Raw genomic sequence first — 22,812 nt, 5'->3', positions numbered from 1 at the left:
GCAATTACCAAAGACAAGCTTCTTGAGCAACGCGTTCCTCGCAGATGGATCAAAATCATCATCATCAGGCTCAGGATCGATGGTTCTTTGGAGAAAAGTTGTGGCTATATGTTTTGTGTACCTAACCACAACAACTTCCTGTTTTTTGAATCACTGCCACCACTAAACAGGATACATAGCTCTTCATTTCCCTATAAACCGAGCAAACCCGGGTAGAAGCTGGAGTAGAATACATCCAATGAGGCATGTCACTGCTGTTATTTATTCCAAACAATAGTAAACCGTTTCGACAGCGTTCGTTCATCAGTATCCAAAATCCAGTCTGCCCTTACTGATGAAACAGTTAAGCACAACACAACACAATATAGTACATAGGGCCAACTATCAGCCTATACAGACAAGAGCCTCCTCGCCAGTCTGTCATGTATGTATTCCTACGATAGTATGCCACTGCTCTAGCGGTCACAGGTTCGTGCACGGCCGGGAACTTACACCGAGCGTAGGGCGATTCTGTCCGCAAAAGATGATCAGATCACTTCATCTGGGAACAGACGGCCTGCCCGGCTGGTGTTCAGCGACAAAAACGCCGCTGAATTCATTCCTTCCCAGCGTGCATAACAAGGCACTGCCTCGGTGAAACCTGCAACGACAATGGCCTGTAAGTTCTCTCAACGCGCTGCTTGCAATCCGCATGCCCTAGTTAGACAGAGGTGATCTGAAATGGTTTGTGTCAAGGGAAAGAGCAGAGGGCGTTACCTTTACTGTGTTTGCAACAGTGAAACTTCTATCTCCTGCAAAGTTTTTCCCTTTGTTTCGACTACGTGTCGCCGCACAAATATTGCTCCTACCACACATGCTGACGAGAACATCGTGTACAGAACCTGTGGACCAAGTTGCTCCAGAAGCCGCAAGAATAACAAACTGACGAAGAAGTTGACACCCTGCCCATTACAGTCAAGCGTCGTGTGTAAGCAAAAGAGGAAGCAATTATAACTCAAGGAAATTCGACATAGAATAGAACTATAATCAAGGATATCTGGTGCTTTCTTTTCTACTGGTTTCCCAACTCTTCACCAGAAAAATCTACAGAAGCTGTCTGCATTGATTTAACCGCTGAATTATACTACATACAGTGGCAACCATATTTGGATATAATTTAAAGGACTCGGATATCTAGCAAACGTCAGATTTTTAGACATGGCAAATCGAACGTCTTTCATGGCAAGTTGTGTTCGTCGAGGATGGCAAGTTTAGTTGGCGAGCATGGAAAATCCACTTCAGTTCATTTTTTGGCAGAAAACTTGCCGTGCTTGCAAACTAAATTTGCCATTCTTGTGCCAATATAAATTGCCATAAAAAAGTTCGATTTGCCATGTCTAAAAATCTGACATCAGATTTTGTCTTTCCGAATTTAAAACCATGGTTGCATGATGAGGATTGACTGCATAAACATTTCACCTACAAATGGTGTTCACAGTTACTTATGTTTCTCTTAAGAGCACACGGGAGATGCATTAATTCTGTAAGATAGAAAAAGGCTTCAGCCTACAACGTCTAACACTTCATGACCACAACAAAAGTGTTTTCAATCTTCATAACATGCAGAGGGTCAGTATACCAGTTTGGCACCCTCTTCCAGTCTGGCAACGTAACTGCTTGGCTGCTTGCAAGTTAATATCATAAGAATGTATCCCAAATTAAACCTGGCTAACTCATAACTGACAGAAACTAGTCAATTCTTCAATTGCTTACAACAGTATAACTGGATATACGACCATAACCTTCTGTCTGTTTTCCCTATTCCATTCAAAGGGTGTGCATGTCTAGACTGTTTACCCAAATTTGAGCACTACTGAACACCAAGGCATTTTCGTTGTTTTCTACCGAAGCCCATGGCAAACTAGCGTACAAATTTAAAATGCATTTTTTTCCATATTGGCAGATCTCGTTTGATCTGATGAAAAACATTTAGCTTGAACCAATTGTTGCTTCATGCTGAAAATAGAACTCTTACCCAATGCACTGACATACACAGAGCCATAGCTTTGGCCCGAATTTTGTTTGGGAAAATCTCAGGCAAAAGAAGTCCTGGAACTGGGCCTGCTCCCAATGAAAATGCCAAGACAAACCTGCCAACAAAATGTCCAACTATAAGTACCATATGTACCATAGTGTGATCTTATAATTATAAGAAAGAAAAATATAACTGGCAAAAAAGTTGAGGAGTCCTACCATGAGAACATAGGCAAAATGCTTCATATGTTGGCGACTAGTATACAAGTTAACTGAAAGTAACTACCATAGCGGCTCAGCGGTGGCATAGCCGGATTCCTTGACCTCTACGGGTGCAAATATCGAGTGTAGCTATGGGTTTGGGGGGGCAGGTGGGGAGGGGGGAGATCATAGATCAATCCCCACACCCCTGTCACATGTGCTGCTCACTCGGCAAGTCCTTGAGCCACCTCAGAGCTAACGGGTGACCCTAGCCTTGTGTCAGATTTTTGTGAACGTGCTAAGCCGGCAATCAGGGTTATGTTCGGCCTATCTGAATCGCGGTAGTTGTGGGCAACAGTAACCGTTAAAGTGGTGGTTTGGGGGAACTTATTCAACATAGATGATTTGAAGAACCAAAAGTAAGGTTGAGAAACTTGCATGGTAGAACCAAGCTACTAAATCTAAGAACTAAACCAGGTAGATAATCTGCATGACTTACAGCAGTATGCCACCGACCGAAAGATACACACTTGCAGAACCAAGGTGACGATTCGCTCCAATAGCCTGAAGTCCCATTGAGAAGGCCTATACGTTACACCAGTAAGGAAGTGCGGTCAGTAATGTTCAATATATCTTACAATTACAGTAATTGCTCACCATGAAAAAGAAGCTTCCTACAAGAAGCATTTTCCTGCCTAGTTTGTCCATTAGAAGCATAGCTATAATAGAACCTGGTAGCGAACACAGCAAAATAAGATCAGCAACTGAATATAACAGAGCAGTAGAAGAACAAACAGCTTTAATGGGCTCACCTAACAAATTTGCAATCCCCATGCATATATTGGCAAGGCTAGAGGGCACCCCCACACTTCTGAACACCGTTGATGAGAAATAGAACACAGAATTTATGCCCGATAACTGTTGTAAAGCAAAGAGCGTTGTGCCAATAAAAACAACTGTAGCAAAAAAGGGACTTGTAATGAACAAACTTCAAGGAAGAACAGAAATAAGGTCACACTGAAGCAGAAAAATGCGACACAATCGACAGCTTGTACCATTGAAGTGACGACCATAAAACAACTCTGAGAACTTCACACTTTCCCCATCATCTCCTCTCTCCGATCGAGAAAGTTCTGCCATAGCAGATTTTACGTGAAGAGGGCCTAGAAGCTTCTCAAACTGCATTTCTGCTTCGTTTGTTCTTCCACACTGCATAGAAGAACAGGACTTCTTTAAATTGTTTAGAAGACTGCTAAACATGTTACTTCCTAGATGTAAGTTGCGTGTGAGCACGCACGCGTTGGAACTGAAGAAACAAAATAATACACCCTGGACCATAGTCAGAGATGTATACATACCGCAATACAAACAAAATACTGAGGTAACCTAGAATCTCATTGATCTGTACCAGGAACATATATGTGTTGTATCTGACCTATATGTGTCAATGGATTCATCTTTCTTCATATTTTCGAGCAGATAAATTAAAAAAATACCTAATATTACTTAAGTAGCAGTAGGCAATAATTTCCTGAAGGGACAAAAGGCTGTAGGGTAGTGGACAAAGATTGTAGCCAACGGCACAATATACAGATTGTTCGATTCAACACATATCCAGTTTAGAGAATAACCTTCATAAACTAGTGAAAACTGGAAAGACCTGCACATCTATATTGCAGACAGTTTACCAAAACTTGTGCTGTTTCTAAAAGATAACTCCGAAGTTCGGCGCAGTAAAATGATATCCAAGGTTCTGCTCAGAAAATCAACACCCTATTTTATGACTAGCAAAGGCACATAACATCAAACTATAGAAGCCCATTCAGAGAGAAGTGGGTATTTCCATGGGTTTGAATCTTTGAATTGATAAATCGAAAGGGTGACATGAGAAAACAAGCAATATCCAGGCGTGTTGAAGAAAAGAAGAAGGAAAAGGCAATATTCCTAAGTAAAGGCACCTTATATAGCCACTGGGGGCTCTCAACACAGAACTCCATAGCAATAGCTTGTAAAACTGCTGGGACAGCTGAAACCCAGAAACACACTCTCCACCTGCCATTGGAAGGATAATGTGAGTACAGATCAGTTTTGTACACATCAATTGTAACACACAAGTAAAGATTGAAGAAGTAGAGCAGCAGCTTCTGACCATCTATCAATGTCCTTGACAGGGGTACCGACTAGAAGAGAGAATAAGATTCCCAGACAGGTCGCAATCTGAACAAAGCTGCCATACATACCCCTCACAGAGGGGGGAGAGACCTAGATTCAAGCAGGCAGGTGATAGTGAGCATTGGCGAACTATGTTGATATCTGCTGTTAGCAATCGTGCACTGACAAAGATACCAGATGCGTACCTCTGTTATATAGAGTGAAGCCACCGGTGGACCCAACCCCATTCCTGCTCCAACCAATAATCTTCCAAATAGCATTCCTTCCAGGCTGTTGGTGAGAGCACTGCAAAATGATTTTTTCTTCTTCAGTATGGTCTAGCAAAACATAATCACACGAGTTCGTATCCAAATCATATAAAAAAAATCACACATATAGGATTAAGATTAAGTAGTAGATCAGCTTAAGTAGTAGCATATTTGCAAAACAAAGCATACTAAATGATTGTAGACGGCACAGGCTGCTTGCTTGTATTTTAGTTCCTGGTCTAATTTTATTTTCTTGGTGCAAGTAAATCCCACATAATGACCAGATCAGTAGTCAGCAGTCAATGTGTATATTCATTTAAAACACCCAGCAATCAACTACTAGTATACTTGCAATAATAAAAAAGAAGGGATACTGGCAGGTGGCAATTAAACAAGATTAACTAAACTGGAGAGAGACAGGTATTGATTTAACAGGCAGGCTTATGAATAAAATGCTGTCATACTACAAATAGATGGTACTACCTTAAGGCGGCTCCGACGATCATGGGCAGGGTGCTGAGCTGAAAAGCGCGGCGCCGGCCGATTCCGTCGGCGACAGAGCCGCTGAAGAGGCACCCGACGAACGCTCCCCCCAAGCATATGCTGACCACAAGCCCTGCGTCCACGGAACCACACATGCACACGCAAATCTCATGACAGGTCCCCAAACAAACAAGCCAAGGCGGTGCGTATGGAGGGAGGGAGAGGCCGTGCGTGGCGTGGCGTACCTTCGGCCAGCGTGTTTCCGGCGAATCCGAGGTCGGCGGAGATGCTCTCGAGCGGCTCGTTCACCACCCTGCGCCAAGCAACCGCAATGACATCAGCACGAAACAGACATGAGTACCGTCGCATGACAGACATGCGGGAGATCCAACAAAAAAACGAGAGCGTGAGATGGAACCCGTGGGGACGGGAGTGACGGATGAGGAGCGCACGCACCCTGTGTGGTAGCCGAAGAGGAAGGAGGTGACCGTGGCGACGCACACGTGCGGCAGCGACCTGCGCCACGACGGGCCTGCCCCTGCCCCTGCTCCTCCGCCTCCGCCGTCGGGCGTCTTCTCTGCTGCCGGATCTAAGACGTCACCGAAACAGAATCGGCAGCAAATTAAAGCGAAATGCGAAGGGGATCCGTGGAGGGACGGACGGACGGACCTGGCGTCTCGAGGTCGGGATCCATGGCGGCGTCCCGGGACGGCACGCGCTTGTACGCCGCGGTGCCGAGCTTCCACCGCATCGCCCCGCAATAGAATGGGGAATCGGAGGCGGAAAGCGAGGAGAGAGAGAGAGAGAGAGGGAGGGGATCTGGGAGAGGGCGGCCTGGCCTATATTGGGGCTGGGCGCGTGTCGCTGAGTGGCACGGAGGAGGAGGAGATTTGACTACCTTTTGAGTGGGTTTGGCGTCGTAGCACGGGGACCGACCAGCGGCGAGGCGAAGAGAAGAAGGACGGAGAAGGTGGTGGTGGTCGCCTTTGCTTTCTTTCTCCGTCGGTTGGCGAGATGTGTGCGGGTGGAGCTCGCGGCGACGCGTGGCCGCCCGCGGGAATCCAGGACCATCGACACCGGGCCGTCGGTTCGGTTGGGTTCCATTCGCTTCGGCAAGATGTCGACGCGGCGCGCGTGACGGAATACTCTCAAAATATAATCCTAAATACTTCAGAGTGCACGCGCACTATCTCGGCGAAACGAGCGGCCGAACGCGAGCCGCTCGATCAGCCCAGATCGTGCGGTCCTCGGCGTCAGGTCGTACTTAGTCGGGACGCGACCGAACGCGCACGTGGCTGGGCCCGCCCGCAAGCGCCGCTCTCCTGCTCCAGATGGTTCGCGTCGCCTCGCACCCGTGGAACGGGCCCCACTTGGCATGGAGAAAGTAGACAGAACGAAGGTGAGCCACGCCTCTGTCTCCTTCCCCGATCCACTTCCCTCTCTTCTAGCCCTGTTCGTTCCCCAAATGCAGCGGTGAGAGGCAACCGCTGTCGTGACGCAGCCGAAGACGGGGGGCGGGGAAGGGGAAGGGCTGGAGCGCGGCGGGGATCCGCTTCTCGTCGCCGGCGCAGGTACGGTCGCCCGCCAATTTTGCCTCGCATCTCTTGCTTCCCCATTTTTCCACCTGTCGTGTTCGGGGTCCCCCTTCATGGGCTCGCCGGAGAGGGGTTCTAGGGTTTCCATTGGATGTCCGGCGAGTACGAGGTAGCTTTCGCGGAAGGCCGTGCCCACGACTAACTAGTCACGTCCGGTGGATCTTGGGAGTTCCTGTCTTGTCATGGGGAGTCAAGGGTGCATGTTTTAGTGGATACGGGTTTCATGGCGACTCACCTCCATATCACACATATTCGGCGAGGTATTCCGGCATGTCGCCCTTGTCTGATCCGGTGTGGCGATTTTTTTTATTTTTTTGGGCGGCGATTTGAGTTGGAATAGAAGGAAGTACATAAGAGGATAGTTAAGTTGTTTTTTCTCAACCCTCTCAAAATGCATCCGTGTGATTCTCTGTTTTCTCAACCCTCTCAAAATGCATCTGTGTGGTTCTCTGTTTTCTCATAAGTTTCATGCATATGAGTGACCAGTTGGCTAGTTTCTTGTAATAGTTGCATAGAAACACAAATGTAGTTGGAGCAAAGACACTAAGAACTGAAGTATCTGAATCACTCTTCTCCAGGTTCCACAACAGAGTAAACTTCCTCAAATAGATTTCAAGAAGCATCATAATGGATAAAATACTCAGCATCGTCCCTCGGCTGCAAGATATAGCATGAGTCAGACTGTCGAGTCTGATAGCTCATTTTTCCTTGTTGTTCTGCTGCTGAGACTACCGGTCTCATGTTACTACAATCCCAATAAATCTAACACCCAACATGAAAAGCAAAGGTTCCAGGGCCAAAAATCTCCTCCAGCTCTACCGTTTTGAAACTTGCAGAGATACCAAATAACCAGCATTGCATCGCTTTTTGTAGGTGTCTCCTGATGCTTTTTACTTCTAAAGATGGCTCCTCGAGATAGCCTGGATACTTGTAGTCTGTCCTCCTTCGATTGGCACCCAGCTAGGCCCGTCCCATGAGCTGATGGCCTTGCTGCTTGGGCTCCTGCTGGTGGAAATTGGGTCGCTGACATTCCATGCATATGAGTGACCAGTTGACTAGTTTCTTGTAATAGTTGCATAGAAACGCAAATGTAGTTGGATCAAATATATACATATCTCAGTTGGCTAGCCAACTTAAGAAGTTGCACAGTGACGGCTAATCCGTTGCACAATCAATGGTATTCAGATGGATATTATGTAAACTATGTTCAAGCAATGTGTGCTTTTTTGGTTGCACACTCATGTGTGCTCTGTTGTCAAGGGTATGTGTTCTTGCAAGAGTTTGCAGATCAAAGCAGTATATATCCTAGTCCGCTGCGCTTAGTCACACTTTGTAGAGGGAAGGGCTATGTACTTGCAAGGTTGACGGCTAGTTTAGTTTTGGCTCCAGTGCCTAAATCATGTTCAGGCACTGTGTATGCTGATTTTTTGGTTGCACACTCATATGTGCCCTGTTGGCCATAAAGTGCATCAAGTTGCACACATTTTGTTTTGTTTTGTAGGTGTGCTTTGAAAAATCAGCATTAGTTGTTTACTTCACGGCAATGTTTTTTATATCAATTGCTTTTGCTCATTTTTTCTTTTATACATTTGGTTTGGTTGCTTCGACTAATTTGTTTGTTCACTTTTTTTCACAGACCAAAAATGGTTCTAGAAGGAGATGCGATTCCAAGTGAAGGAGAGGTATGTCGCTTTTTATACCAGTTTTGTTTTGCAATTATAATAACTGTTTTTTGGGTTTTTTTCTGACCATGTTTTGTGTTTTATTTGTTCTATATGCAGGGGTCTACAAACCATTCTTCTCGACGGAACTCGAAACGGCCGTCGAGCGGCCGCCGTGTCGTGCTGATATCGACGGGGAGGCAGAGGATGATGAGGTAAGTATCAAGCAAGTAGAGTGGGTGCATTTACCCTTTTTTGCGTGCGCGCACACACACAGACAAGTAACTTTTTCCATGCCTCCTTTAGGTCGGTGATCAATTCCACTTTGTGAAACGGCGGGAATGGAAGGCGACCATGCATGTGGGAGTTGTAGTTGGTTCTCATTTAGTTTGCCACAGGGGATCTAGGGATGCTTTTGTTGTGGGTGCTTCATGAAATTGACCGATTATGCAGTTTTTTTGGGTGTTTCACGGGGTGGGTGAGTCGATTCTGTTGTTTACACAAAACGCTATGTGCATTGGTGTGCTTGATTAAACTAGTTGGCTAGTCAGGCTTGTGCAGTTGCACAACAGGCTCTACCTAGTTGGCTAGTCAGGCTTGTGCAGTTGCACAAGAGGCTCTACCTAGTTGGCTAGTCAGGCTTGTGCAATTGCACAAGAGGCTCTACCTAGTTGGCTTCTCACTGGACTAAGCAATTGGTTTTCATTTTTTGTGTTATTGGAGGAGTGAATTTTGTGGATGTATATGACCTATGGAGCTTGGTGAGAAATGCGGTGGTTATACAGGGTTTGCGATGTGAGGGCTCTTAGGGTTAGTTGTTGTAGGAGTTTGCAGATTTGTTTCTTTTTTAGCCATTTTTGTGCAACCGGGCAGCCCCCTTTGTGCAACTTGTTAGATAGAACTTACCAACATTATGATAAAAAGAGCCAACTTAATTTTTGTTCTGATGGAGTATTGTGTTTTGGGTGGCACTTATTTTTTGTTCAACTGGGCAGCAAATCATGTGCAACTTTTCTTTTAATTCAAACTAGCCAACTTCATATATAAAAGTGGCCAACCCACCACATTTTCTCTCCCCTGTGCAACTTCTGTTAATTTGACTAATACATTGTTCGTATTTTTTTGCAAAGACCAAAATGGCTGGAGAAGGAGATGTGGCTGACAATGAAACAGAGGTTGCCATTTTTTCTTTTTACCCTATTAGCACTTTAATTTTTTGGGTTTTATCCTCTGACCATTTTATTATGCCCTTTTCTTTTACCCTCTTAGCATCCCAATGTTTTTGTTCATTGTAGGGTTCTGCAAATCCGATCTCACGACGGAACTCAAAAAGGGCTGCTAAGCGGCAGCCGCGTGGCGATGATAAGGACGGGGATGGAGAGGGTGACGATGTGAGTGGAGAACAGCAGTCCTTTGGAATTTATTTTCCTTCATTTTTCTTTTGTCCTTTAGGTTTTTTATATGGCACACATACATGTTTAATTTTTTCTCAACCCCTTATGCTTGTTCATTTTTTTCTTACAGAACTTTAGGGTGGCGAAAGATTCCTCTTAGTAAAACTGCAGAGAAGAAAGGTGCGCACGGAGGCAGTATCCAAAGGGGTAAATGCCACATCTTCTGCAGCAGTCGCTGAGGTAACATAAAATTCCATCAGCAATATTTTTTACTCCACATACAGGCAGCCAAGTGTATTAATTTTCATACATAGTTGCAGCAGGACTAATTAAGCATTGGCATGCTCAACTTTCTCAGTTGCTTAACGTTGCCTCTTCAAGTTTTTTAGAATTGTCGCAAGAGTATGTAACGACTTGGCATCCTCAGGCTTTCTAGTTGCAGAATAGTATCTAATTAGTTGGCAACCTCAGTAATTCTAGTTGCACAACAATATACAACTAGTTGACATCCTCAGCTTCTCTAGTTGCACAAAAACTCATATTAGTCTCATCTTAAAAAAATTAAGGATTTCCCTATAGTATGTAACGACTTGGCACCCTCAGGCTTTCTAGTTGCAGAAGAGTGTCTATTTAGTTGGCACCCTCGGCAATTCTAGTTGGATAACATTATTCAAGTAGTTGACATCCTCAGCCTCTTTAGTTGCACAAGAATTCAGATTAATCCCATCTTAAAAAATTTGAGGATTGCCCAACGGTATCTAGTCACTTGGCACCCTCGGGCTTTCTAGTTGGACAACATTATCCAAGTAGTTGACATCCTCAGCCTCTCTAGTTGCACAAGAATTCAGATTAATCCCATCTTAAAAATTTTGAGGATTGCCCAACGGTATCTAATCACTTGGCACCCTCAGGCTTTCTAGTTGCAGAAGAGTATCTATTTAGTTGGCACCCTCGGCAATTCTAGTTGGACAACATTATCCAAGTAGTTGACATCCTCAGCCTCTCTAGTTGCACAAGAATATCTCATTAGTTGGCATCATCAACATTTCTAGTAGCACAAGAATATCTGATTAGTTGTCATCACCAGCATTTCTAGTTGCAGAACAAACAGGATATCAAGTTGCCATCCTCAACATTTTAATCTAGTTTTCCATAGAACAAATATTTGTATGTAATGATAACTAATCACCTCTGCCTTTTTTTTGCAAACCCCGAGATATTGTTCAAGGGAATGAGAGTAATGAAGCAGATAATGTTGAACGATAGTCACAAGCTGGCTACCTGATGGAGACTGCCTGGTACGCCTCTCTCCTCCCTCTTCTTTACCACTTCCGTTCTTTGCGTTCATTGCTTTGCCATGATAGCTCTGTTTTGGATCCAGGCTGGGACCCTTTCTTTCATTGAGAAGAAGAAGGAGGAGCCCTGTGGAGAAGGAAGTGTGGGCGAGGGGTGCGTGGAGGCTTCGGGAGTTAGTGGGCTATCACGTGATACCATCTGGCCTTTGTTTTCTGATTCTTCATGGATTCTAGGAGTCGGAACGAAGTTTCCTTTATGGGAACAGTGGGGACAAAAAGTTACCTTTTCCGATGGGCTGCTCGCGAGCGCTAGCAGGCCAACGGCCGCTAGCCAGACGCGTCCCGAAATTAAAGGTTTATAGGTACACGGCACTACATCCTGTCCATTTTTGCACAGGTACTACATCCTGTCTATTTTTGCATATGCAACTACTCCTTTTTTGTTTTTTTGTTTATATGCGCACATCCAGGCAAAAGTTGGCTTGGATTCATGTTTAGTTGCACAAATAGATGGTTTTTTGCACAGGCACTTCACCCTGTCTATTTTTTACATATGGGTTGGTTTATTTGCATGCATCCAGGCGAAAGTTGGCTTGGATCCATGTTTAGTTGCACAGGAAAGTGTTTTATTGTGCAGAGATCAGATTCAACTCTATTTGCTGCTTCATGTTCCTTCTTCCTCCAACTATGGAGAAGACCGGAGAAGATTTGTGGCAGATCCAGAGGGAAAGGGAAGGGGAAAGTGAAGAAGGATGATCTGGAGGCTAGAGGGAAGTTACCTGATGTTGCTGCCTGCTATGGCTTTGTACTCCCTCTTCTTAGAATTGAAGCTTTTCTGGCCAATTTCTTCACCTAGTTTTGCTCTGCCATGGCAGCTCTGTAGGGTTTGGATCCAGGCCTAGGATCCCCTTCTTTCGTGGAGAAGAAGGGCGACCCGTGGGGGGAGGAAGTGTGGGTGAGGTGTGCGTGGGAGGCTTGGGGATGTAGTGGTTATCACGTGACAACGATGGGGGAGATTTTTTGTTTGTTGGGAGCGTGGCCAGTCGGGTCGGAAGGAACTTTCCTTCCTGGGACCAAGGGGGACAGGAAGTTGCCTTTTATGGCTGGCTGCTCCATCGCGCTAGTGGGCAGCCGGCCGCCCACTAGACGCGTCCAAATATAATATTTCTTAGCATAAACTACCCAAATTCAACCAACCGTGGCAGAAAATTATTACTTTTTCCTTCATGATAATACGTTTCTCATTCATATCATAAAAATCAAAGTACAAGCCACGTAATGACCGGCATGACAAAATTGAAAAGATAACATAACATCTCTGACCTTGACACCAACGTTCGTCACCTGCCTCCGGCACCACCACAACAGCCACCGAAGAAAAGAACGACAGATCACCTCCTCACCCGAGCTCAACGCGGCTCCATCGCTGATATGCAGCTTTGCGGACCTCCAAGGTGGCTCACCAAAAGTGAAGCCATTGCCATTGAATGAATCAAACCGAGGCAACACCCCGGACACGCCATCAAACTCTAGATCTAACACCCCACCACGACTAAGATGCCCAAGGGGGAAACCATACCTACCATCCACGAACCACGAACTCAGCACACGTTCCGTCTTCCAATGTCGTCGATGCAGACCACAATCCGCATCCGCTCCTGGACTACCTCCCAAGCTCCGCACCGACGCTAGAGCAAACGTTGTCGCAACGACGGAGCCCGAGGACACAGGTCCACCACGAGGATGTCGCCGCCCCCACGCCATCCTTATTTGAACGGACTAGTTTCCAAACCCATCTCTAACCATAGGGCCGATGGTCTCGTCAGAAAAGGATCCAAAGAATCTTTATTCAACACCGTCATCGTCGCCGCCGAAGCCAAGATGATAAACAGTCTAAAAACCTAGACTATCAAGGAGTAAAAACGATCCACACGCGTGGATCTGGCGAGCCCCTTACCACCGACGACAAAGGTCGCCGGCGGAGGGGACAGAAAATTAATACTCCCTCCATTTCCATTGCTAAATATAAGTCCTTTTAGTAGAGATTCTAATACGAACTACGTACTGAGCAAAATGAGTGAATCTACACTCTAAAATATGTCTATATACATCTGTATTTAATTTGTATTGAAATCTCTAAAAGGCTTAGGCCTCCTTTGGTTCATAGGATAGGAATGTTATAGGAATCAGAAAATCATAGGAAGTGAGATGGCATGCATCTCAATTCCTATAGAGAAAGAGATGTCATTTGATGCATATGATAGGAATATTTCCATTGAGTCTTAGCTAATGTTTTTTTTCTCCAAAACGTGAAGGATTGATTCCTATCCTACATAAGAATAGGAATCCATTCCTACAAACCAAAGGGCTTCAAAGGAATTTTTCCTTTGCAAATCCTAACCTATAGAAATCCTATGAAATTCCTACAAACCAAAGGAGGCCTTATATTTAGGAATGGAGTGAGTAATAATTTTGGAAAGAAAAGTGCCACTTTGAATATAACTTTTGGCACGAAAACTACCAATAAAACACTAATTCGGTGGTTTGAAACCAAGTTCATGCGACACGGTAGCACACGCGGGGCGACGCCCACCTGACTGGCGTTAGTGTTGTCACTCGGTTGGACCGCATCGGCTGCTGGTCAAAAGGACTTGTCCTAGCCCTCACTATCTCTCTCTGTCTGCCTCTGCTCCTGCTCCGACTTGGTGCGCTCCGCCTCGAGCTGCACCACCGTCGTGAGGTGCGGCTCCTCCATGCCAAGGCGGAACTGCTCCCACGACTCCTCCATTGAGAGAGTGGGGGATGACACCACCCTGCCGACAGTGGCGTCTGCCATCTCCAACCCGGGGGGCAGCAGGGTCAACCGGCCCCTTCCTCTAAACGCGGGGCTTCCCCCTCCTCTTCCGTCGTCAGACGGCGGATGGCGAGCTCATATACGGACGGGATGGGCCAGGGACGCAGTGTGATGGTGCAGATGGGAGGGGAAGGGGAGAATGTGAGGGGTGGCTAGGGTTTGGGTCGTTGTTCGCCATCCAACATGGCAGCGCGCCAGAGTGGCGTCATGAATGCGAGCACTAAACCGGTGAGCTCTAGGGAGGACAGTCGAAGGTGACGGACATATGGGCTGGGTTTGAGAGGGGTGTCAAATAACCCCTAGGCTTGGAACGATTGGGTGGCATTCCCGGGTGTTTAGAGCATCTCTAGCAGACCCCGTATAAGTGTTCAAACCCTTATAATTTTTGTGGTTTACAGTTTTGGTCGAAAAAAGTGTCCAGAACAGAAACCGTAAAAGTGGTCCAACCTATAAAATTTTTAAGGGCCACCGAAAATGCACACCCAAAACCCTTATGTTTGGAGGTTGGAAGGCCGAATCTAGGGGGCCCCGTATACCTGTCAAACCTTGTCGGAGCAAACACGCCGCAGCGGAGTTTGTCGGAATCCGCCCTAAACTCGCCGGAATTCATCACCGCACACCGAAAAGGCCGCTAGACGCCGCAATCGATCGCCGCTAGTTCGAATTGGACGAGCTCGACATCGTCGTGGCCTCCCATGACCTCAGCCTGACCGCCGGAATCCTCCCGGCTCGGCAGGCAAAGGGGCTGGGCTCGGCCGGCACGGCTGGCAATAGAGCAAGGCACGGACGCCGGAGGCGACGGGGGCGTGGCCGGCGCGGCTGGGCGCGGCTGACGGGGTTGGGCGCGGCCGGCTGGGGGAAGGGACGACAGCGGCCGGACTGGAGGAAGGAGCTCTTTATCCCAGTTTTGCAGTTTGTTTTATAGTATTTGTTCAGCCGTAGCTAAAATGAACCCTTAAAATGCATTTTTTTTTCGACCCGTATTCCAGTTTTATAGTTTATGATTTTAAAGGGTCTGCTAGAGATGCTCTTAGGCGGGAAATGGGGTCCGGTCCGGAGATGCTCTTAGGAGCTGGAAGAGTAGGTTCTTATCTAAAGACGGAGAAGAAAACATGATAAATGATGTGGCTTAGGCGAAACCCACAGCCACATACCCGACGTCATGTGTGATCTTATCTTATTACTAAAGGTCGCAGTGATATGAGGCAAATGGTGGTCGCAGCAGCAGAATATGGTGCAAATGTGGAGTGGCTCTGAAGAAGGAAAAAATGCAGATTCCATTATCTTCTAAAATTCGCTGCCATGAAACAACAGGAGATAAAGTTGCCTAGCCAAACAAATTACATGGTCATCACCACTCACCAATCCCAGCCAGACCCTGACTACCACAACGCCTAGTAGTATAGCCGCACCAGGATGGTTTGCAAACACGATACAAATCAAAAGAGATGAATAATCTGCTTCTAAGAGCATCTTCAGCCGTTGGCCCCTCAGGAGACATAAAAATCACCGCCTGGAGGTGAGCCGGCGGTACAATCGGCGCTGGGGGCGGTTGGGCGTCCAGCCATCGCCCCCAGGCGCCGATATTGGTTCAGTTTTCGGCCCACTTTCGGCGAATAAAGGCCCCATATGAGCGAGAATCGGCCCATATCCGGCGTGGTTCGTCGTGGTACGGCGTTGAATTCTTAACATAAATATTTTTTTATCACATAGTTCATCATAGAAAATCAAATAATTCAACAAAATAGTGCAAGAACAAATAGTTCAATATAAATTATATAGTTCAACAAAAAAAACTCATATTTCATCACACGTCACTCCCGGCATCGCCCTTGAGCCTCCATAGGTGTTCCACCAGATCCTGTTGCAGTTGATGATGCACCTGTGGGTCTCGGATCTCCTGACGCATACTGAGGTAGGCCGTTCAGGTTGCCGGTAGCTGGTGATCAACTTCGGCTAGAGGACCCTGCCTGTAGTATGGTTCAGTGCCAAACACTGGCTCTTCCTGCTCGCTCTCGATGATCATATTGTGCAAGATGACACAGCAAGTCATGATCTCCTACATTTGATCTTTCGACCAGGTTTGAGCAGGGTACCGAACAACAGCAAATCGAGATTGGAGCACACCAAATGCCCGCTCGACATCCTTCCGGCAAGCCTCCTGCACCTTGGCAAAGTGGGACTTCTTGCCTCCTGGCATATCGTTTGAGATAGTCTTCACAAATGTAGACCATCTCGGATAGATGCCATCAGCTAGGTAGTACCCCTTGTTGTAGTGTCGTCCATTGACCTCGAAGTTCACCGGAGGAGAATGACCTTCAACAAGCTTGGCAAAGACAGGGGAGCACTGCAGCACGTTGATGTCATTGTGAGTTACTGGCATACCAAAGAAGGAGTGCCAAATCCAGAGGTCCTGTGTGGCCACCGCCTCAAGTACCACACTGCACCCGCCTTTGGCGCCTTTGTACATCCCCTGCCAAGCAAATGGGCAGTTCTTCCATTTGTAATACATGTAGTCGATGCTTCCAAGCATCCCAGAAAATCCTCTTGCTGCATTCTGTGCTAGGATCCGAGCAGTGTCTTCCGCATTGGGTGTTCGCAAGTATTGCGGTCCAAACACTGCCACCACTGCCCGACAGAACTTGTTGAAACACTCAATGGTGGTGGACTCGGCCATGCGCCCATAGTCGTCGAGTGAATCACCGGGAGCTCCGTATGCAAGCATCCTCATCGCTGTCATGCACTTCTGGATCGAGGTGAATCCAAATTTGCCGGTGTAATCCATCTTGCACTTGAAGTAGCCGTCGAACTCCCAGATGGAATTCATAATCCCAAGGAAGAGCTTTCGGCTCATCCGATAACGGCGCCGAAATGTTTTGTCGCCGTGCAGTGGAGCATCGCGCGAAGTAGTCGGAGTAGAGCATGCAGTAGCCTTCGAGACGATGCCGGTTCTTTGCTTTCATCCGCCCCGGCGCCGAGCCACCTCGCCGCGGCTTTTCATTGCTCGCCAGCAGCTGGGCGAGGGCGGCGAGCACCATGAGATGTTCATCTTCCTGGACGTCGGCCTTGGCTTCCTTCTCCAGCAGCGCGGCGAGCGCTTCCTCGTCGTCCGAGTCCATCGCCGAGGCAGGCAAAATCGCCGAACACCTTGCGCCCGGTGGGCGCGTACCCGCCGGTAAACTGCCCCTCCGCGGCCGGAAACGGCGGGAAAAACGCAGAGCTGCTGGTGGAGGGGCTGCCTCGGCGAACCTTTGCTCTTTTTCCGGCGGGGATTGGCTATCTAGCGGTGAAGGGCGGTTGGCGGCGCCGGGATACAGCTGTTGGCGGCTGAGCGCGCGGGGGGTGGGAGGCGAGTCGGGGAAGAAAAACTTGACTTTTCGCCTGATGGTGTGGGCCAGCCGTGATTTTCCCTTGCGTCGGAGCCCCCGAGCGCCGGGTTCGGCCTGTGATCGCCGGGCCCAAAAACGGACCGGACCGGCGGATTTCGGCGTCCTGGGCGCGATTAGGGCGTTATTTCGACGCCGGCGCCGAAAAAATGGCAGGGGGCTGTTGGGGGCGCGGCTGGAGATGCTCTAAATCAACAACATATGCTGCACGGCATGTATGTTGCAGAACCTGGCCGCGGCTTCAGCACAATTGATCCACACGTGCCATTCAAAGCCCCCTGCAAATAACCATACCAGGAGCTGGCAGGACCGGCATATGGATTTTTACCATCAGGCGATGTTAACTGAACCCGGAGAAAATGTTTTGTATCTAAAAAATCTGTACTGAATCCACTGCGCCCCCGCATTCATCTCATCGCAGGTCAGACCACCAAAGCCGGCCACATGAAAGCGGCCAGCTTCATTCATAGCCGCACCTGCCTCTTTTTCAAAATATAACTTACAGCCTCTTTATCTGAGATGCACTTCGTCTGAGATTTTGCCTTTCTTCCTCTTCAAGGAGCACCACAATTCGACATGCTTACATTTCAAAAACAGGTGAGGTGCTCCACCATCTTGGTTTTGCCTTCGGCATACAGAGCATAAGAGATCATCATTCAAGCATTTGGCCGGGTCGATGGACTGTCCCGTGCGAGCCTTCAAATAAAACGGTTTACTTTACTTGGGCAAGGCAAGCTCCAAATTATCTTCCAGGCTTGATTCTTTGTACCATCTGCATACATCGCTTGAGCTTTCCACAACTGCACATGTTCTGCATGAGCCAAACACATGACAGTTCTCAATAACGTTGCTTATGGAAATATACCAAGATAATGTGGTTCCTGGTATCAAGAAGTTAAGTAGTATGAGAAGAACATAAAAGATAAGGTAAGGGCTCCGCTGGACAAGAGCCTTCCTGTATTCGACTATTAGCTGGGAACAGTTAAAATAAAGGCTATTAGTTCGATCTTATGTAGCAAGTTCTCCCTCCGTAAAGAAATACTTAACAGATATGGTGACCTCTTCATAAATTAAGTGGCTACCGCGCTACGCCATCATGTACTGGAATTAGATGTACATATCTTCAACAGATTAACCAAGCATTTATACAGAATCGATGAACAAGTTTGTTGTTAGCAACAGAAACAATGTCGGTCAATAGCAAAGAAGAAACAGCAAACAACTGCAAGGTAAAACTCGAACAACTTGTGGTGGTCATCTAGCGGGATGAATGTAAAGTGCGCTTTTTAATCAATTTTCTTTTCTTTAGTAGGAACTGTTGTGTTGAGTGTCATGTGCTGGCCATGCCTTAATAGTCTGTTCTGTACTATGCTAACTTACTGTGTGATAGTCAGGGACGAAGCTAGGAAAAAAGTTTAATGGGGTCATGTTTATGACAGTGGGGTCATCTTCTATAAATGAGTAATGATTAGTACTAAATTAGTGAAGGACTTCCGCCTCGCATTCGGCTAGTTTCAGACTTGTACGCTAATAGAAGATCCGAGCTTCTTGCGGCACCTGTGCTAGCTTTCAGACTAGACTTTTGTTTGCAGATGATACGGGTGATGATATACATAAATTATCTATCTTTTTTGACAGTTCACAGTTGTGATGCTGCAGGTTGAGACTTGATTGCTCTCTGGAAGAAGAGAAACTAAAAGGACTGCACCGAGCACAGTTGAGGCGCTTACCACAGTGACCGCCGGATTTCTCCTCCTCCCGCTTCCTCACTGAGCCGTGGCCGTGGAGGGAAGCTACGAAGCCAACGCAGCCATCGATGCGCGCACCGTCATCCTACCAGGTCGCCGCCGGCTGGCGTCCTCGAAAACACCAGTGCCCAGGCCGGGCGGCCACTCTGCGGCGGCGCCACGGCAAGAGGTCGCATAGTGGGGAGGAACAGAGATGGGGGAAATAGGCGGAGGAGGGCGAGGGATTGGGATCGGCTCTGCTCTGTTTTTTCTTCTTTCTTTAGGGGGGTGCGGCTTTTCTTTTTTTTGAGGAAAGGGGGGTGCGGCTCTGCACTGTGTGAGGGAGGCCATCGATGCGCCTGTGTATATCGCTATGGGCTGCAGTACGCAGCAGCAAAAATCTCGCTTGGGCCTGGGTCAGTCGTGAAGATGGGGCCCACTTAAGCGTGTTCAGCGGACCAGGCTCGAGATGGCATTATGCTCATTTCTAGGCCGGCTCTATCAAGCCAGCGTTTTTTTTCACTTATCAACATTTTTTTTGCCCTAAAAAATATAACCAACATTTTTTTAGATGAACCGGTAACTACGTAGTTTGGTGATCGATGGAAACATAATTTGGTTAATACTTATCATTTTTTAGCGTTATCATTTATGTTATGTTATAGCTATTTCTTTTCATAATAGAATCCACTTTCTGCATGACACAAGTTGTGACATACATATCGCAGAAAAGTAGAATCAACCACTTTAACATGAATGGACAAATAATGTTAAGAAAACAAAACTAGGATCACTGGATTTATTATCATACTTTATGTGTCTATGGCTTTTAGCTTGATTCTGTGTTCATTTTTGTAATTCTGAGAATGAAAAGGCTGTCTTTGTTTCTTGCCATTTTTTTTCTGTTGTATATTTTACTTATAAAATATATGCAAAATACAATTGTGCAGTTACGCATAGCCGATGGACATGGATTGCGCACAATCGGCGGCATATGCAACTCCGGTTGCACGAGGCCGGTCAACAAGCAATTGCAGTTGCATGCCAGTGCGGGAGCGGACGATTCTAGTTGTGTGTGGCGTTGCCTAAAAAAAAAAATTTGTGCGTGGCGTGAAAACACGAAAAAATAGAAATCTATTAAACCAAAATTGAAAAGAAACAAAAAATAGAAAAATATCTGAATCTTGGTGTAAAATCAGACAACACAGGAGCTAGGTGGTATTTAGTTAATGAAAACTAATATATTCGTGAAATATTTTTTAAGAAAAATAGGACTGGATTTTAGGAAAAAGGAAAAAATTGGAACCCATTTTTTTGAATTTCCTATAACATTTTTTGTATTTGTGTAGAAAAATTGGAAAACAGGAATATTTTTAAAATTTTGAAAGCGTGAACATTATTTGAATTGTGAAAAAAATAATGGTCTTCTACGAACAATTCAAGGCATCATGCCAAGTTTTTTGAGTTTTCAGTAAGTTTTTCATTTTTTGGAGTTTTCTCAGTGAATAAAATGCCGATAAATGGCTGAACATGCCGCAATGTGTACACATTGTCAGAAGTCATTCAAACCTGACTTGGATGCCTACCATGGGCATGCTCATCTGCTTGCAAAATTTGGAATCATTTTAAGGATGTCCAAAAATAGACCATGTTCAACATAGTGTGTCCGGTAGGCCAAAAGGATCTATTCGAGAGCCTCTTGTTTTTTTGACATCTGTCAAATGGCCACAATTTTTTTATTGTATTGTATGACCAATTTAGGGCGCCATGCTAATTTTTTGAGAATTCCAAATTTGTTAGTACTTTTCAAAAAATCTTGGAAAAACAAAAAAATGTTCATGTTCAAAATTTTTTTCACTCTTTTTTAAAAATGTCCATGTTTTGACATTATGAGCGATTTTTAAAGACACGGACATTCTTTTGAAATTTGTACAACTTTTTTAAAATGCAAATATTTGTATTTTATGAACAAAATTTGAAAAGGTGAACATTTTTAGAATCTTATTTTTTGAAGGAGCGAGCATTTTTTGAGAAAGGAAATGGTAACGAAGAAGGAAAAACAGAAAAAGAAAAAGAAAAAAACTGAGAAAAGAAAGAGTGGGAAAAAGGTTCGACGATGGTCCGGCCCAGCGTATCTGTGGGCTTCTGTGAACTGAAGAAGAAGAAAAGAAAAGAAAAAGAAGTAAATAGACACTAGCGTTAAGATCGCCGGATCATCCGTGAGCGTCTTGATCCTGGAAAGATGTGCGCTGCGCTGAGGGAACCCCCTCTTGCATACTGGCAAGAGCCATCCGGGTGTTCACCGAGTTGCGCTTCAAAGTTCAGACCTGCTGCTCCTGGGCCACCCACAGGTTGATCTGCTCAACATCTTTCCCGTGTACGGCGACGGTGAGGGCGACGGTGCCATGTTGGCCTCCTACTCGAGGATGTGCTCCCTGTGGACTCCTCGGATTTCTTGGAGCACGATGGCGCTCCGCAGCAGGTGCTGGACATGGTGGGGAAAAAAGAACTAGATGTGATCTATAGAAGGAAGATGGAACACGTGTAAGAAACACCGAGATCAGCTTGCATCACACGAGCTTTGGAACGGGGACAAGCGATGGATCCACTGATTATTCCTTCTCTTTCAGCCTATATTGCATTCCAGTATTTGGCACTGATGTAATTGTACAATGGGACACACTTGCTGAAGGGGGTCGAGGACAGAGGAGGTGGTGAATCAACCAACACTAGATCGATCCTATTGCTTAGCTGCTACTTCTACTTCTATAATCAACTGACCTCTTATGTACAAGTACTAACTGCGAGTGCGTACACCTTCCTTCCTACAGACCCAAAATCAAAAAGTATATCCTTGCTTGCTTCAAACACCATCCATGGAATGGAAGGACGGAGCCATCCGTCCATCCATCCATGGAGCGAGGGAGTCAGTCGTGCCAGCGCAGGAGCATGACGACGCAGCGCTGGATGATGTAGAGCCTGGCCCTGTGCTCCTTGAGGCTCCTGCTCAGGCCTCCTCCACTCCTCCGGCTCCCCATAAGCTTCATCTTTGCTTCACCACTCTCTCTCTCTCTCTCTCTCTCTCTCTCTCTCTCTCTCTCTCTCTCTCTCTCTCTCTCTCTCTCTCTCTCTCTCTCTCTCTCTCTCTCTCTCTCTCTCTCTCTCTCTCTGTGGTGTGGAGATAGTTGGAAGCGAACGAAGTGTGGTGAAGGAGTGTTGCTGAACTCTGACTCTGGCTAATGATTTCCTCTCGGCAACGGGTGGGCTTATATATAGGGATGGAGGAGGGAGCTAGATTCAGATCCAGATGGCACACACGAGCTAGGTAGGTGGTAGGGGTGAAGCCGTGAAGGAGATGAAGGAAGAAGACGACAGCGGCTTAGAATTGATAACGCGAGCGAGCGTGGGGAGGGGAGGGCCACATGGGCGTGCAACGGCAGACAGCGCAGCGCGGATTCCTGCTGCCCCCGGGACCGCCGGGCAAGGTGGCTCGGCCGTCGTGCTCCGCGTCAGAGAGCGTGCGTGTGGTGCGCTGCCCCGGCGGTCCTGGCCCCGGTGGAAAATGTGTCGGGGGCACGGCGGTGAAGGGTCGCTGCCATGCCCACGCACGCCCGCCCTCTCGTGCGTCTGGCGGCCCGCTAGAGCTAGATCCACGCTCGGTCCTCGTGCGCTCCAGCTCAGGCCAGTGCAGGCCACAGCCTCTCCCACCTCCTCTGTCGTGTTCCCATGGTGGTTCGTGACTCGGATCTGATCGATCGGACCGTGCGCGGGCGTGTCTGTCAC

At 46.8% G+C, this 22,812-nt stretch overlaps 2 protein-coding genes and 1 long non-coding RNA gene across 5 annotated transcripts; 1 reads left to right on the top strand and 2 right to left on the bottom strand.

Annotated features, from left to right (window-relative positions):
- Positions 1-239: 239 nt before the first annotated feature.
- On the bottom strand, positions 240-6,111 carry LOC123164555 (probable plastidic glucose transporter 3). Of its 3 annotated transcripts, none has more exons than XM_044582082.1 (14): positions 5,787-6,111; positions 5,574-5,706; positions 5,363-5,430; positions 5,118-5,250; positions 4,572-4,671; positions 4,364-4,476; positions 4,173-4,266; positions 3,270-3,423; positions 3,027-3,170; positions 2,872-2,945; positions 2,714-2,799; positions 2,015-2,129; positions 757-941; positions 240-640 (listed from the first exon to the last, which is right to left on the bottom strand). In XM_044582082.1, the coding sequence occupies exons 1-13, from the start codon at positions 5,866-5,868 to the stop codon at positions 759-761; spliced, it is 1,479 nt and encodes a 492-aa protein (XP_044438017.1). In that variant the 5' UTR covers positions 5,869-6,111; the 3' UTR covers positions 240-640; positions 757-758. The 3 variants fall into 3 exon arrangements, with proteins under 3 accessions (XP_044438017.1, XP_044438018.1, XP_044438019.1); XM_044582083.1 differs by having other exon boundaries at positions 5,574-5,697; positions 5,787-6,110; XM_044582084.1 differs by having other exon boundaries at positions 5,574-5,694; positions 5,787-6,109.
- Positions 6,112-9,245: 3,134 nt separating this feature from the next.
- On the top strand, positions 9,246-12,006 carry LOC123169804 (uncharacterized). Its single transcript, XR_006484955.1, has 4 exons — positions 9,246-9,548; positions 9,669-9,764; positions 9,906-11,065; positions 11,149-12,006. It is a non-coding gene; the product is annotated as an uncharacterized lncRNA (long non-coding RNA).
- Positions 12,007-21,631: 9,625 nt separating this feature from the next.
- On the bottom strand, positions 21,632-22,388 carry LOC123166266 (small polypeptide DEVIL 4-like). The gene has a single exon (XM_044584042.1). It carries the CDS (start codon positions 22,074-22,076, stop codon positions 21,957-21,959), a length of 120 nt encoding a protein of 39 aa, XP_044439977.1. The 5' UTR covers positions 22,077-22,388; the 3' UTR covers positions 21,632-21,956.
- Between the last annotated feature and the right edge of the window lie 424 nt (positions 22,389-22,812).

Source organism: Triticum aestivum, chromosome 7D, assembly GCF_018294505.1.
Source record: "Triticum aestivum cultivar Chinese Spring chromosome 7D, IWGSC CS RefSeq v2.1, whole genome shotgun sequence".
Classification (NCBI taxonomy): Eukaryota; Viridiplantae; Streptophyta; class Magnoliopsida; order Poales; family Poaceae; genus Triticum; species Triticum aestivum.
Note: the sequence above shows the minus strand (reverse complement) of the source record. Positions and strands in the feature narration are given on the sequence as shown.